Source organism: Stegostoma tigrinum, chromosome 2 (genome assembly GCF_030684315.1).
Source record: "Stegostoma tigrinum isolate sSteTig4 chromosome 2, sSteTig4.hap1, whole genome shotgun sequence".
Lineage (NCBI taxonomy): Eukaryota > Metazoa > Chordata > Chondrichthyes > Orectolobiformes > Stegostomatidae > Stegostoma > Stegostoma tigrinum.
In genome coordinates this window covers 47811454-47826568 of record NC_081355.1, presented here as the reverse complement: position 1 = coordinate 47826568, position 15115 = coordinate 47811454, and the positions used below count along the sequence as shown (strand labels likewise).

The window sequence follows — 15115 nt, the reverse complement described above, 5'->3', positions numbered from 1 at the left end:
AATCTGATTTCACCTTTGTTATTGCCTGAGCCATGTAAAAATTGACAATGCAGAGATTTTGACCTTTATCGTTCTACTTCATTTCACATAGATACTCATATTGACTATGCAGAATCGCCTTTTTTCTGCTTATGTTGTTGATGCCTGTATGGACCATGACATCTGGATCCTTCTCATCCAGTGCTGTGGCCTAAGTTATCTGCCTTCCCAGTAGGTGAGAAAATAACTACTTTTTTTGACTGGGAAGCCAGAGCCACGTGTCTGCCAGCTGGGGTGAGACACTATATGCCACAATCTGCGGTCATTAGGGATATCAATTGGTGTAAGAGGGTGGCCACTGAAAACAGTGCCCTGTTCTTCCTTTCAACCCTCTGACTATCACTGCAAGACTCTAAAGAAAAAGACCTACATTCTTGCCTATGAATCCCTTGAAGATTAGGCCCCCAACAACAATTTCCAAAGACTGACTACAGTCTAATTCTTAATCAGGAATTCACAAAATGTTTCAGGGATAGTTTATTAAAGCTTACCTATTCAAGTCCTTGTGTCTGTTGCCATTGAACATGGCCACTTAGATTGCCTATAGAAAATCTCTGCCACAATGCCTAATGGAACTTTAGAAAGTAATATTTAGGGATGATTCAAATAACTCTAGTAACTCCAATTATTTCTCCTAAAATGCTTGTTATTGTAGAATTTGGAAGCAAATAGTTTGGGTCAAAAGATTCATTAACTTTAATTTGCATTATGAGATGACCTTATTAAGAATATTTCACCATTCTGTATATAATGATTTGAAATAATCTGGTTCATTGTCAAAAGTGTTTTTTAAGATCTATATTAATTTTGTTTTCAGTTTTTGCCAGTATATACACCTTCTGCAGAGGAAGAGAGAAACCCTATTTTGTATGCATTTAATGTTAGAAAGGTAATGGCAAAGTAAGTATAATAATTAATGCAAAACCTAATGTAAGCAACATGTCCATTATTCTTTGATAATAAAACGTGAGGCTGGATGAGCACAGCAGGCCAAGCAGCATCTCAGGAGCACAAAAGCTGACGTTTTGGGCCTGGACCCTTCATCAGAGAGGGGAATGGGGAGAGGGAACTGGAATAAATAGGGAGAGAGGGGGAGGCGGACCGAAGATGGAGAGTAAAGAAGATAGGTGGAGAGAGTATAGGTGGGGAGGTAGGGAGGGGATGGGTCAGTCCAGGGAAGACGGACAGGTCAAGGAGGTGGGATGAGGTTAGTAAGTAGATGGGGGTGCGGCTTGGGGTGGGAGGAAGGGATGGGTGAGAGGAAGAACCAGTTAGGGAGGCAGAGACAGGTTGGACTGGTTTTGGGATGCAGTGGGTGGGGGGGGAAGAGCTGGGCTGGTTGTGTGGTGCAGTGGGGGGGGAGGGGACGAACTGGGCTGGTTTTGGGATGCAGTAGGGGAAGGAGATTTTGAAACTGGTGAAGTCCACACTGATGCCATTAGGCTGCAGGGTTCCCAGGCGGAATATGAGTTGCTGTTCCTGCAACCTTCGGGTGGCATCATTGTGGCAGTGCAGGAGGCCCATGATGGACATGTCATCTAGAGAATGGGAGGGGGAGTGGAAATGGTTTGCGACTGGGAGGTGCAGTTGTTTGTTGCGAACTGAGCGGAGGTGTTCTGCAAAGCGGTCTCCAAGCCTCCGCTTGGTTTCCCCAATGTAGAGGAAGCCACACCGGGTACAGTGGATGCAGTATACCACATTGGCAGATGTGCAGGTGAACCTCTGCTTAATGTGGAATGTCATCTTGGGGCCTGGGATAGGGGTGAGGGAGGAGGTGTGGGGGCAATTGTAGCATTTCCTGCGGTTGCAGGGGAAGGTGCCGGGTGTGGTGGGGTTGGAGGGCAGTGTGGAGCGAACAAGGGAGTCATGGAGAGAGTGGTCTCTCCGGAAAGCAGACGGGTGGGGATGGAAAAATGTCTTGGGTGGTGGGGTCAGATTGTAGATGGCAGAAGTGTCGGAGGATGATGCGTTGTATCTGGAGGTTGGTAGGGTGGTGTGTGAGAACGAGGGGGATCCTCTTAGGGTGGTTGTGGCGGGGGTGGGGTGTGAGGGATGTGTTGCGGGAAATACGGGAGACGCGGTCAAGGGCGTTCTCGATCACTGTGGGGGAAAGTTGCGGTCCTTGAAGAACTACTCCTGTCCATTATTCTTTGTCTGCATTGGTTTTGGGGTCTATCGGGAGCATCAAAAAAAGATTTGTTTTTAGAGGCTCAGATCTCAAATCCCCTGAAAGGTCAATTCAAGGAGTGTGTATTCAGGCCTCCAAGCCGTTGGATAAAAACTGAAGATCCTTTCAGGCATACTATTTTTTTTTAGTATTTTAATGTGAGTTCATGAATGAATTTAAAGCAGAAAAGCAGCACCGACCCACCCTATTTTTCAAAAAATAATGTGACCTTTTAACACTTTTATTTACTGACTTACATTGCAGAAGTTATGCACTCAGAATTTTAAAATCCTTATGCACTTCTGCCAACCTAAAATAGATGATTAAACTCAATTCTGAATCAAGTGTTTACTTTGTAGCCTTGAAGGAAAATGATTCCACCCCAGAAAAATGTATTTTATTAATTTTTATTCATGAACAGGATGCCGGCATTGATGGCTCGGCAGCACTTATTGCCCACCCCTAATTGCCTAGAGAGAAGTTCAGTGTCAACCACATTGCTGTGGGTCTGGAGTCACGTGCACCAGACCAGGTCAGGGTAGCAGTTTCCTTCCCTAAAGGGCATTAGTTTTTCTGGCAATGGATTCACGGTGGTCATTGAGATTCTTAATTCCAGTTATGTTATTGAAATCAAATTCCACCATCTGAGGTGGGATTTGTACCTGGGTTCCCAGATGTTATCTGGGTCTCTGAACGATAATAGTAGTGATAAGACCACTAGGCCATCACCACCTGCTGGTATTAATGGTGAAGAGTTCATGCAAAGTTATCTGATCTGAGATGTAGACCAGCAATTATGATAATACATGGAGTGTGCAGTTTGGCATGCATATATAATGAGTGCATACAGTTCCACTTAGATTCATTAGGGTTTTAGAATGGTTTGATTGAAACCAGTATCAGCAGCATGAATTTGTGATCTTAGCAGAACACAAGAATAACTGTTGTAATCAGCATAAACCTTTGTCTGAGCTTGTGTAACAGAGCTACCAGAGACCCCCCTCTGTGAAGGAGTGTTCAGCCTCCACTAACCACCATAAAATTGAGTACAGGTGTGTGAAATCTGTGCTTCTCATATTTTATGGTAGATACCTAATCTAGCCATCTATCCGCTTAATGTTCAGTGTATTTTTTAAATGCTGCTTCATATCATTTTTTTTTAGGTAATCCATGTTGCTATATTCCTGAATAAAAGGGAATGGATGAACTTTTTTAATTTTGTAATTATTGCTAATTTATAGAAGTTATTCATTATAGTTTATTGTTTTGTAGAAAAACACTCAGGATTTACATCTGATACTGCCTAGCTTTAACCCAAGTCTGTATAACAGTAAGGTACTAAGTTTTTTTTAACCTGTTCCTTTTAGCGCTCTTGGTGTTCCTGTGACTGACTACACATTTGAAGATTGTCAGCTTGTAATGTCTGACAGCCAGCTGAAGCTACCTGTGGATACCTGTCTACTAGAATTTGCAAAACTTGCCAGAAAACTCAAGTAGGTTCTGTTTTACTTCTTAATTTATAATGCCAACTAAAAGAAGGGAAACAATTCTTGCTGTGTAAGTTCAGCCATATCACTTTTCTTGAATTAATTGTGATAGTCTATCTTTTAATTATTTAACACTTGACCTGTTATGATCCATTCAAATTGAATGTGTTAGATTTATTCACAAATGTTCAACTATTATTTTAAGCCCACAAAGTAGTAAATTTAGGATCCTGTTTTCCAAAATGTTTGAGATAAGAAGATGATCAGTGAAATTGTATAGATATCCCTGTGAGCTCATTATCATTTGCCCAAATATAAAATGTATTTAAATCGGTGCAATCAAGCAGCATAAGAATAATGTAAATGGCATTGAGAAATGAGCTGCTTTACAACTTTTCAGTTCAAGTTGATGGCATTCAGAGAATGGCTTCCTACTGAATTTTACTCCTTTGGCCCATGTTTATACTGACACACTGCAGGAGCAATTATCCTACTACCAAGTTCCACTCCATTCTACCCTACCCTTCAAACCCCTGTGACCCTGCAAGTATTTCCTTTTCAGATAATGATTTGACTCTCTTTGACAAACCATGACTGAATCTGCTGCCACTACTTTTTCAGGCAGTGCATTAAAGCGCCTAACCAGTTGCAAAAAAAGCGTTTTCCCTATGTTGCCTCTGCTAATTTTTTTCAATTAAATTAAACTAACTGATGTTTCTGCAGCAGCAGATCACATGCTCTAAGTAACTGCTAGTCGAAAAATTTGTAACATTTGCATTTGACTGTGGCTGGGAATCTGGATGCAACGTATTCATGCATCCCAAACAAATACTTTTGATGGAAGGTCATACTTGCTGACCTATGGGCATGCTCAATTTTGTTTGATTTGAATGAAGACTTTAAGGTTTTGGCTTGAAAGATTGCAAGGATGTAGAAGGGAGGTTGGGGAAAGAGAATGTAAGTATGGGCTCAACTGATGTGGTTAAAATTTGTTTGATTCTGCCAAATTAAGCTCTTAACTGGGCAGATATCATGTAGAAATGCAAGATGCTGAAGAATGTCTCGACAGTGAGCTGGTTACTTTACAAAAGCTTTGTTTTTAAAAATCCGTTAACTATAGATGTCTTAAAAGCAATCTTTCAGAAACATGAGTATACCAATTAGAGGCAGGAATAGGCAATTCAGGCCCTTGAGCTTGCTCCTCCACTTGCTTAGGTCATAACCAATGTGATTATGGCCTCAACTCAATTTTTCCTGTCTACCACTTGTATCCTTTGACTCTGTTAATCAAGAAACTCAACTAAATGACCCTGTCTCCACTGTTCTTTGGAGAATTTCACAGACCTACGATCCTCCGAGTTTCTATTTTTAAAAAAAATTTCTTCCCTGTCTTAAAATGGAGAGCCTTATTTTCAACAGTAGCAAGAGCTACAAGTGCTGGAGTCAGTCAACAGTGTGGAACTGGAGGAACGCAGGTCACGCAGCTTCAGAGGAACAAGAAAGTCAACCTGTATGCTGCTCCTGCCTTATTTTCCAATTTCATCCACTTGATCAGCCTTCCCTCTAATGGGAAATGTTCTCTCAGCAGCCACCCTGTTAATGCTCCTAAGGATCAAGATGTTTCAGTGAGATTTCCTAAACTCCATTGGATGCAGACCACAACTGTCAAATCTTTGTTCCAGAGAGTCAACGTTTTCTGAACTGCTTTTGAAACTGTTATATTCTTTCCTGAGTGAGGAGATCCAAATTGTACAACACGCTTAATGTGGCTTGGCAAACGTCATTTTATTTGTACCAAAACATTTTGTACTTCATATTGTATTGTCCTTGCAACAGTACATATTGTTTTTCTGATTCTTTCAGCCAAAGTGAGAGTTCACATTTTTCTACATTCTACTCGGTCTGCTAATTTTTTGCCCGCTCAAATTATCTAATTCCTTTTAGTAGGTGCATCTGCTTCTTGCAATGTACTTTCCTTCGTACCTTTCGTCACATTTAACAACCATACAATCAATTTCTTGTTCCATATCATTTATATAGGTTGTAAATAATTTTTCTTCAGCACTAACCAGTTGGCATTCCACTGGTCACAGCTTGCCAACCCAGAAATGACACATTTTATTCCTACTGTCTGCTTCCTTTTGGCCAGCCAATCTTTCTGATGTGTTACCCTGTATATCAAGAGTTCTTCCTTTGCACGGTAGTATTTGATGTGTTATCTTATCAAATGACTTTTGGTAAATAATCCAAGTACACCACATTTGTAGTTTACCCTTTCATTCATGTGGCTTGTTGTTATTTCTTGAAAGAACCGTAATAAATTCTGATGACATGATATCCCTCTTAACAAAATCATCCTGACTCTATGTAATACTGTTAAGATTTTCAAAGAGCCTTACCACCTCAATAATCAATTGTAGTGTTTTCCCTTTGACAGCGATTAGACTAACAGCTTGCAGAAACCTACTTTGTCTCCTTCCTTTCTTGAATAGAGAAGGTACATTCACAGTTTTCCAGTCTGAAGTGATTGCTCCAGAATCAAAGGAATTCTGGAAAATTTAAACTAATGTAGCTACTTCATTTAGGCGTTATCCTGGTGCTCTATCAAGTCCTGGTAACTGCCTTTTTTCAGTACTCTTCCCTGCTCATTTAAATTGCTTTGCATTTCCTTTCACCTCTTGGTTTCCAGATATTTCTGGGGGACCGATTTTGTATCTTCTGAAGATATATCTGTTCATTGCTTCTGCTGTTTCCTTGCTTTCTGTTATTCATTACTCAAACAAGCATTCTGGACGACCCACTGGATACGAAATGTTAACTCTGTTTTCTCCTTCACGGATGCTGCCAGACCTGCTGAGCTTTTCCAGCAACTTTGTTTTTGTTCCTGATGTACAGCATCTGCAGTTCTTTTGATTTTTATTAATTTATCTCCCCACCCCCTCCCCCCGCTTTGGTTCCTTGTGTAAGCCGTTTTTTGTATTTATGGCTCGTTTTCTTTACACTTTAATCGATCATTTTTTAGTCATCTTTGTAGGTTTTAAATTCTGTCCAACTTCTTGACCAACCACTCTTTTAATCAGTAACACAGCAAAGAATTTCAGTTTATTTTTCATCAATTTTTTGGCTGAGAGTGGATTAATCCCTAAGGTATTTTATATACTGTGACCTTGGTGCTCAAGCAGTAGAGTCATGATGAATAGCATGTATTTGTGTAAAAATGTTACTTGTGCAATTTTGATATAGAATACCACTGTTGATAGACATTCCTGCTTTTTCTTTTTGTTTAAAAACCGGAATTGATTCAATAGTTTACGTCTTGCCCAGTTTGCTTATGTTAAAAACAAGCTTGTTTGCATTAAACTCGAGTTGTGCGATATCTCTCTATCTATTCCTTCCACAATCGTCAGATTTGGTGTAGAATGTAGTTTTTGCACAGTATGTGTATTTCAGTTTACACTAAGGCATGTCAAAATTATCTACATATCAGCTTGCAACGAACACTAATTATTAACATCTCAATGCAAAATTAAATACAGTTAGGGATACTGATTACTAAATGCTTGCAAAAGGTGACATTTTGGGTATTTTTTAAAAGTAATTTCAGTACTAAGAGTAAATATCAGACTTGGTTCTACAGCCCATGCGAATACAAGCTGTTCTTCCTTGGAGGTGACCTTTTTAATTTTTACAGAAAAGGTCGAATATGCTATGACAGTGATCAGTGGATCATGTAGATAAATGTCATTTATCACATTTTAGTTACTCCATTAAGAAACACCCTTTAATCTCTGGTGCAGCATCTAGTTGAATTCTTTTTAAGTTTTATGACTCTACTAACCTAGCTAGAAGTCCAAACATACACTTATTAATTTCCCAAAATCCTAGTCAAGATTTGCCATTTATAATTTGCACCTATGGCAGTGACCACCAATTTATTTTAGTTCTGTTTTCCAGCTTACTCTTACCATGCAAATCACATTTTCCATACAATTTATTATTTTTAATGGCTCTAAAGAGTAATCTATGTCCGTTCCATTCAGGATTGAAAAAGAAAGTTTTTACTTTTAACTGGTAACATTGGGAAATGAATGAACCAACCATTCACCTAGCGGTAGTATCATATTTATGTTGTCAAAATATCTTTGGACAGGGTGCTATGCCCTCTACTGGTTATTGCTCATGTTCCCAAAAGTTAAAAAAAATCTATTTCCTAAAAATATTAACATAGGAAAAGTATATTGAAGAAATTGTACAGATGTGCTTTTAAAAAAACTGAATTCCTTTTTTGACCAGCCTTTGTGAATTTACTTGCTCCTCCTGATTAGTACTTTTTTCTTGTTCTACTGAGTGAACTTTACTCTGATCCAGCTGGTTCACATTTTGCTGTAGTTGCTGTTCCTTACAGGCTGGCTGCTGTTTTACACCTGGTTCCCAATTTGCTTTCAGTACTCATCGTCAAGAACTTCTGCCATGTATTACTCGTGTGTTAGCATCTCGTACTACTACTGCTGCTTACTATCTTCCTTATCTGCATCCTGATCCTGTGATTTATATCTCGCTCACCCAGTTCTTGAACTTCACTGTTTTTTGGTCACTGAGTTTCGCTCACATTTCACCTCATTACTTTGTTCCAACATTTTATCTACCTGCCTGCATTTCAGACATAAGAAGAAATGATGTCCCTTTCCTGGACCCCTAGTTAAACCTGCCTGGTTGAGGTTCAGCTCCATAATCCTCCTCAACTGGCTGTCTCCACTGGTGAGCTTTCAGTAATGTACATGTTTATAGTCTGTCCCTTGTTTTGCATTAGCTCTCTATCTGAACCTTTATAGCAGATTTGTTCATTTACACTGTCTGCAAGTCAGCCATGCTGATCTTTTTTATTACTTGCCAGGCAGATCCTTTTGCTTATTCTGTCTATCCATTTGCCATTACAAGACCCTGGCACACGATTGTCCTGGCGATTGACGTAGGTGTGAAGCCGCAGCTATGCATTATGTCCCTCTGGATTCTGTGAAGAGCTGTCAAGCCGTTCCTCATTTCTTTCTTAGCACCAAATCTCTCTGTCTTGTTTCAGCTTCATTGCTCCTACAGACTGTCACCAAATAAATCACTGATTCTCTGCGTATCTGCCTAGAATTGTGAACTTATTAACTGCAACTATAAAATCTTACTCCTTACTGAGTCTTCAGTGATGCCAGTAATTTTCACCTGTCTCTTCAATGCAAACCTAATCACCAGATCACACCTTGGTCTCTCTCCCTGCTCCTCTGGCACATTCCCAGTGGGCACTTCAATCTAATTCGTTGGTCATTTTCTTAAAAGTCATAGTTTGCTAGAGCGCTCCCTTGTGTCCCTAAAAAGCTGATTTTCTTGTGAATTCTGGGTTTCCACTTTCTGCTTCTGCAAGAAGACTGCAGTCTACCTCGTATCCCCCCTTCCATACCAGCAACCCAAGCTTGTAATTCAACAGTGATTAGAAATTGAAAACACATTTTTTGAAAAAAAATTGAGGTTTTTTCATGAAAGCTCAATGCTCACTCAGTCTCCCTTTCATACAAATTATGCCCTAAAATGAAGCATTAAGTGTACATTCATTAAGTCTTCATTCCCAGATCAGTTTTACATCACTAAGAAACTATAAGCTATTCAAAATGTGATTTAATTTGAAACTTTAAAAGATTAGTCTAAGAACCACACTTGAATATTTACAAATATGGTTTAATGTTGGTATTTATGTAGCATTTTCTTGTTAAGGCAATGTCACTAACTGTCTTAGAACTTTGAATTTGACTAATGATTATAATGTTCTTATTATAATTTCAGTTTGAAACCTGATAAAATTGAAAAAGAACTAGATGAACTTGCAGAAAGTGCCAAAAAATTGAAAGGAGAAACTCTGGAGACTTTTGCTCATTATTTGAAATTGCAAATTTGTGATGCAGTATCAGATATGTTTTTACTTTTCGCTGAGGTAAACTATATTGCCAATAATTGTTTAAATGTACAGAGTTTAATACATTTTTCAATTCTTATTTTAGATGAGTTGAATGTCCTCTTACGTGTAAACATGTATTCTGTATATGCAAACGGCATTACCAATTTATTAATAACTGATATATTAAACTGCATTTACTTCCAAGGCAAGAGACCTGACAAATAAGGCAGATGAACTCGAACTCGACCCATGGTTGGGAACATGGGACTGGGATATCATAGCTGTTACAGAAATGTAGCTCGGGGAAGGGCAGCAACAGCAGCTTAATGTTGTAGAGTACAAATTCTATAGGAAGGATAGAAAGTGGAGCATGAGAGGAGGGGGAATGGCATTTTTGGGTAGGGATAACATTGAGTGTACTTGGGAAGAATGTTCCTGGGAATATGTCCGATTGAAGTTATTTGGATGGAAGTGAGAAATAAGAAAGGGATGATCACCTTATTGGGATTGTACGATAGTTCCCAACAGTCAGCAGGAAATTGAAGCAAATATTTAAGGAGATCTCATCTATAACAATGAAAGGGTTGTAATGTATGGGATTTTAACTTTCCAAACATAGACTGGGACTCCTGTGGTGTTAAGGGCTTGGACATAGATGATTTTAAGTGTGTCCAAGAAAATTTTCTTATTCAGTATGTGAATGAACCTACTAGAGAAGGAGCAAAACTTGACTGCCTGTTTGGAAATATGGTAGGGCAAGTGACTGAAACGTCAGTGGAGGGGGGAGATGTGGGCGTTTTGGTCTCGATAATCATAACTATTTTAAAACCAGTTATAATTGTGGAAAAGAATAGAACTGATGAAAAAGTTAGTTCTAAATGGAGGAAGGCTAATTTAGGCAGTATTAGTTAAAAACTTCCGTAAGTTAATTGGAGACGCTGTTCTCAGGTAAAGAGGTGGTTGAAAGTGGGAGGCCTTGAAAAATGAGAGTCCAGAGGCAGTGTGGTCCGGTTGATCTGAAGGGCAAAGCTGATCAATGTGGGCAGTGTTGGGTGACTAGAGAAATTCATGCTGTGGTCAAGAAAAAGGAGGCACACGTCACATACAGACAGCTAGGATTGAGTGAATCCATGGTGAAGTATAAGGGAATCGAAGTATACTTGAGGGAAATCAGGAGGGTAAAAACGGACATGAGAGCATTTTGGCAGAGTTTTAAGAGGAATACAAAGATTCTACAAATATATTAATGTCAAAAGAGTAGCTAGGGAGAGAATAGTACTAAATGAGTATTTTGCGTCAGTATTTACTGTGAAGAGGGATATGGAAGCTAGAGAACTTGGAGAAATAAATGGTGATATCTTGTAAAGTGCCTGTTACAGAGGTGGTGATGCTGGGCATCTTAAGATGCATGAAGGTAAATAAATCCCTGGGAACCGATCAAGTATCTCCTAGAACTTTGTGGGAAGATAGGGAAGAAATTGCTGCGCCAATCGTAGAGATATTTATTTCATCAAAAGCAACAAGTGAGGTGCCAGAAGAATGGAGGTTGGCTAATGTGGTGCTATTATTTGAGAAAGGTGGTAAGGAAATGTCAGGGAACTATAGACTGGGGAGCCTGACATCAGTGGTGTCTTGGAAAGGCAAGGTCTGATTTACAGGTAGTCAACATGGCTCACTAACTTGATTTGAGGTTTTTGAAGTGACAAAGGAGGTGGTAAAGTAGTGGACATTGTCAGACTCCTTGCTGAAGTCTACATAGACAAGGTTCCTCGTGGTAGGCTGATTAGCAAGGCTAGGTCATGTGGAATCCAGGGAGAGCTAGCCATTTGGATACAAAATTCAGTTGAAATAATGACAGCTTGGTGATGGAGGGTATTTTGGACTCTAGGCCTGTGACCAGCAGTATGCTGTAAGAATCAGTGCTAGGTTCATTGCTTTTTGTCATTTATGTAAGTGATTTAGATGTGAATAGAGAAGGAATTGTTAGTATGTTTGCGGATGATGCCAAAATTGGTGGTATCGTGGACAGTGAAGGTGGTTATCTGAATACCACGGCACCTTGTTCAGACATAATGGGGACTGCAGATGCCGGAGAATCCGAGATAAGTGTCGAGCTGGATAACCACAGCAGACCAAGCAGCATCTTAAGAGCGCAAAAGCTTGTTCAGACTAGCTGATAGGCTGAGGAGTGGCAGATTGAGTTTAATTTAGATATGTGAGCTGTTGCATTTTGGTAAGGTTTTTCAAGGCAGGACTCCTACGGATGATGGTAGGGTCCAGGAAAATGTTGCTGAACAAAACTTGGGGTGCAGTTTCTAGTTCCTTAAGAGTGGAATTGCAAGTAGACAGGATATTGAAGAGGGTGTTTGGTATATTTGCCTTTATTGATCATTGCATTGAATGTAGGATTTGAGATGCCATGTTACGAGTGTACAGGATGTTAGTTAGGCCACTTTTGGAATACTACATTCAGTTCTGTTCTTACTGTTATAGGAAAGATCTTGTTAAATGCAGAAAGGTTAAAAAAAAGATATTTACAAGGATCAGAGATAATGGGAACTGCAGATGCTGGAGATTCCAAGATAATAAAATGTGAGGCTGGATGAACACAGCAGGCCAAGCAGCATCTCAGGAGCACAAAAGCTGACGTTTCGGGCCTAGACCCTTCATCAGAGAGCCTGATGAAGGGTCTAGGCCCGAAACGTCAGCTTTTGTGCTCCTGAGATGCTGCTTGGCCTGCTGTGTTCATCCAGCCTCACATTTTATTATATTTACAAGGATGTTGCCTGGGTTGAAGGTTTTGAGCTGTTGGGAGAGGCTTGATGGTCAGAGGCTGAGGGTTGACCGTACAATAGTTCATAAAATCATGAGGGGCATGAATAGGTTGAATAGCCAATGCCTTTTTCTCAGGGTAGGGGTATTCAAACTAAAGGGCCTAGGTTTAAGGTGAAGGGAAAGATATTAATAAAGGGACACAAAGGGCAACCTTGTCACGCAGAGGGAGGTGCATTGTATGGAATGAGCTGCCATAGGAAGTGGTGGAGGCTGATAAAATTACAACATTTTAAAAGGCATCCTAGATGCACATGAATAGAAGTGCTGAGGGGGATGTGGGCCAAATGCTGGCAAATGGGACAAGATTAATTTAGGATATCTGGTTGACATGGACAAGTTAGACCAAAGAGACTGTTTATGTGGTGTACCACTCTGACTCTATTGAATTTTTTTTATGAAAAAGCGGAATATTTATTTCATGACCCCTAGCCTTTTACTAAACACAGGTACTGCTTCATGGCCTTGTAGAAAGAGTGAAGTTTGGCATTCTACTTCCATTTGAATGATGCTGGTTCTAACTGGCCCACAGAAAGTGTGTGCACCATAGAGGCAAGCTGGTGAAAGTAGCCAGCAGTTGTTGCTGGCTGTGTCTGAGTTTAGTGATGCATTAACTCCAGTTGTCCTAACTGCAACCTCTCCTGTTCGTCTGGACACTGTAAAAGCGGTCAGTCATAGTAGATGCGATTGCACGCACCTTGTTGGTAGATATGATTTCATACATTTTACTTCTTGTGTTCATGCAGTGACATCAGGGAAAAAAAAATTGCAGTGTTAGCAACTGCCAGTATGACTGGCCACTTTGTCACTGAATGACATCCTGGAGCTGATGCGTTTCTAAGGAGTCATCATTGCTTGTTGTTAGATTGAGGTTTCCCACAAATAATCTATAGCATTCAGTTTTATGTCGCAGTCTGCTTTTCAAAATTGTGAATTTCTATAAATTCACTTGCAATTCCTCCCAAATATGAGGATACAAATGACACCAATTTCAGATGGTATAATCTGATCTTCCCCGTGCCATCTATTTTTGTCTCAACTTTTTCCCTGCTAGGTAATCCAATTTGGGTTTTATTTTGGTAGCGCGAAGGAATCTTTAAAGGGGGATAAATAATTATGGATCATGAATGCACAAGTGGAAACACAAAAAAATGCAAAGTTTTGGGAACCTGTTAACAGGATGTGATGAGTCTTAGAATTCTTTGACAAAGGTTGGCTTCAGTGGTATGAAAAGGAATTGACCCGAATGAATTAGAATCAAACATGGGTGGATGTAACAGGAGGCTTTCAAAGGTACAGTGAGGGTGTGTGGTTAAGAGGCAGAGGAGGGGCATTCCTGTGAAACACAAGCATCCAAAACCTGAGCACACAACATAACTAAACATTAAAATGAGACAGAAAATAGACCTTTGTGGTTATTGCAAAGCTAACACTATAGTTGATAAGGCAAAATTAATATATAATCTTCCATGTTTCATTAAATGAAATGGGGATGCAGAAATTGAGAACATACTATCCTCTAATTTTAAAAAGAAACCCAAAAATCAAAACATGCTAAGTTATAAGGTCATCAAAGGAAGAGTTGATAAATTAGCAACCATAAAGAAGATTATCTTGAAGCAGGTGGAACGCTTCACAAACAAATAATTACTTTTAATCTCACTTTTCTAGAGAAGTGACAGTAAAGTATGAGGCAGTATTGATATTTGCCAGGATTAATGTAGAAGCTGTAATAAAAGATTGGCTCCTCTCAATGAAAAAAGTCACCCAATCAGCTTGGTATCAATCCTGAAATACCGAAGGTCGGAGATAATGGGAACTGCAGATGCTGGAGAATCCAAGATAATAAAATGAGGCTGGATGAACACAGCAGGCCAAGCAGCATCTCAGGAGCACAAAAGCTGACGTTTCGGGCCTAGACCCTTCATCTCTGATGTTCTAATGGAGAGTGTTTGTCCAGTTGATGTACATTTTTTTTCGAAATGACATTTTGACAGATTAGAAAACATTACCCCGAGGGATTAAGGACACTGACAGCATGCAAGAAAAAAGTAAAATGATATAGAGGTGTATGTGTGGTTAGATGTTAACAGTTGCTTTACAGTTTGGAGAAAAATATGCAGAGTTGCCCGGAAGTTCACATTAGCACCACTGCTCTTTCCAAATCAAAAAGTTTTGATTTAACACCGAATTATGAAGTTTTACAGGGAAGAATGAAACAATATACATTCCATATTGCAACAATTTTAAAGGGGTTGCAGGATACAGAGCCCAAGGATGAATCTATATGGAATAGTGAGGACAAGTTGAGAAGGCTATTAAAAAGAAATAAAATCAAATTAGTCGTCAGCTGCTGCCACTGTCAAAATTTAGGTCAGCGTTTTAAGAGGAATTCAAGACCTTGGGATGATGCAAAAGAATTTCACTAGAACGATGCCAATGATTGGAATTACACGTGCAGATGAGAGAAGCTGAGCTGGTTTTCTTTATGGTTGAAAAGTAAGATTCAAAGCACTAAAGCAATGCTTAAAGTCAGTCAAATATGCAAGGGAGCCACATTGTTGCATGCCTGATCCAGTATGTCCAAAACAAGCTCTAATCCAAGCTTTGATCAGGAGGGTATGGATAATGTTTGAAGACGTTGTCAAAGCC

At 39.6% G+C, this 15115-nt stretch overlaps 1 protein-coding gene across 2 annotated transcripts in view; it reads left to right on the top strand.

Moving 5' to 3' along the window:
- The window catches only part of lpcat1 (lysophosphatidylcholine acyltransferase 1), a 144062-nt gene that overhangs the window by 107729 nt on the left and 21218 nt on the right, over positions 1–15115 (top strand). For both annotated transcript variants that reach the window (XM_048562080.2, XM_048562098.2), the window contains exons 9-11: positions 857–939; positions 3574–3699; positions 9520–9667. In XM_048562080.2, the coding sequence (XP_048418037.1) occupies positions 857–939; positions 3574–3699; positions 9520–9667 (357 nt within the window). The remainder of the gene's footprint in view (positions 1–856; positions 940–3573; positions 3700–9519; positions 9668–15115) is intronic.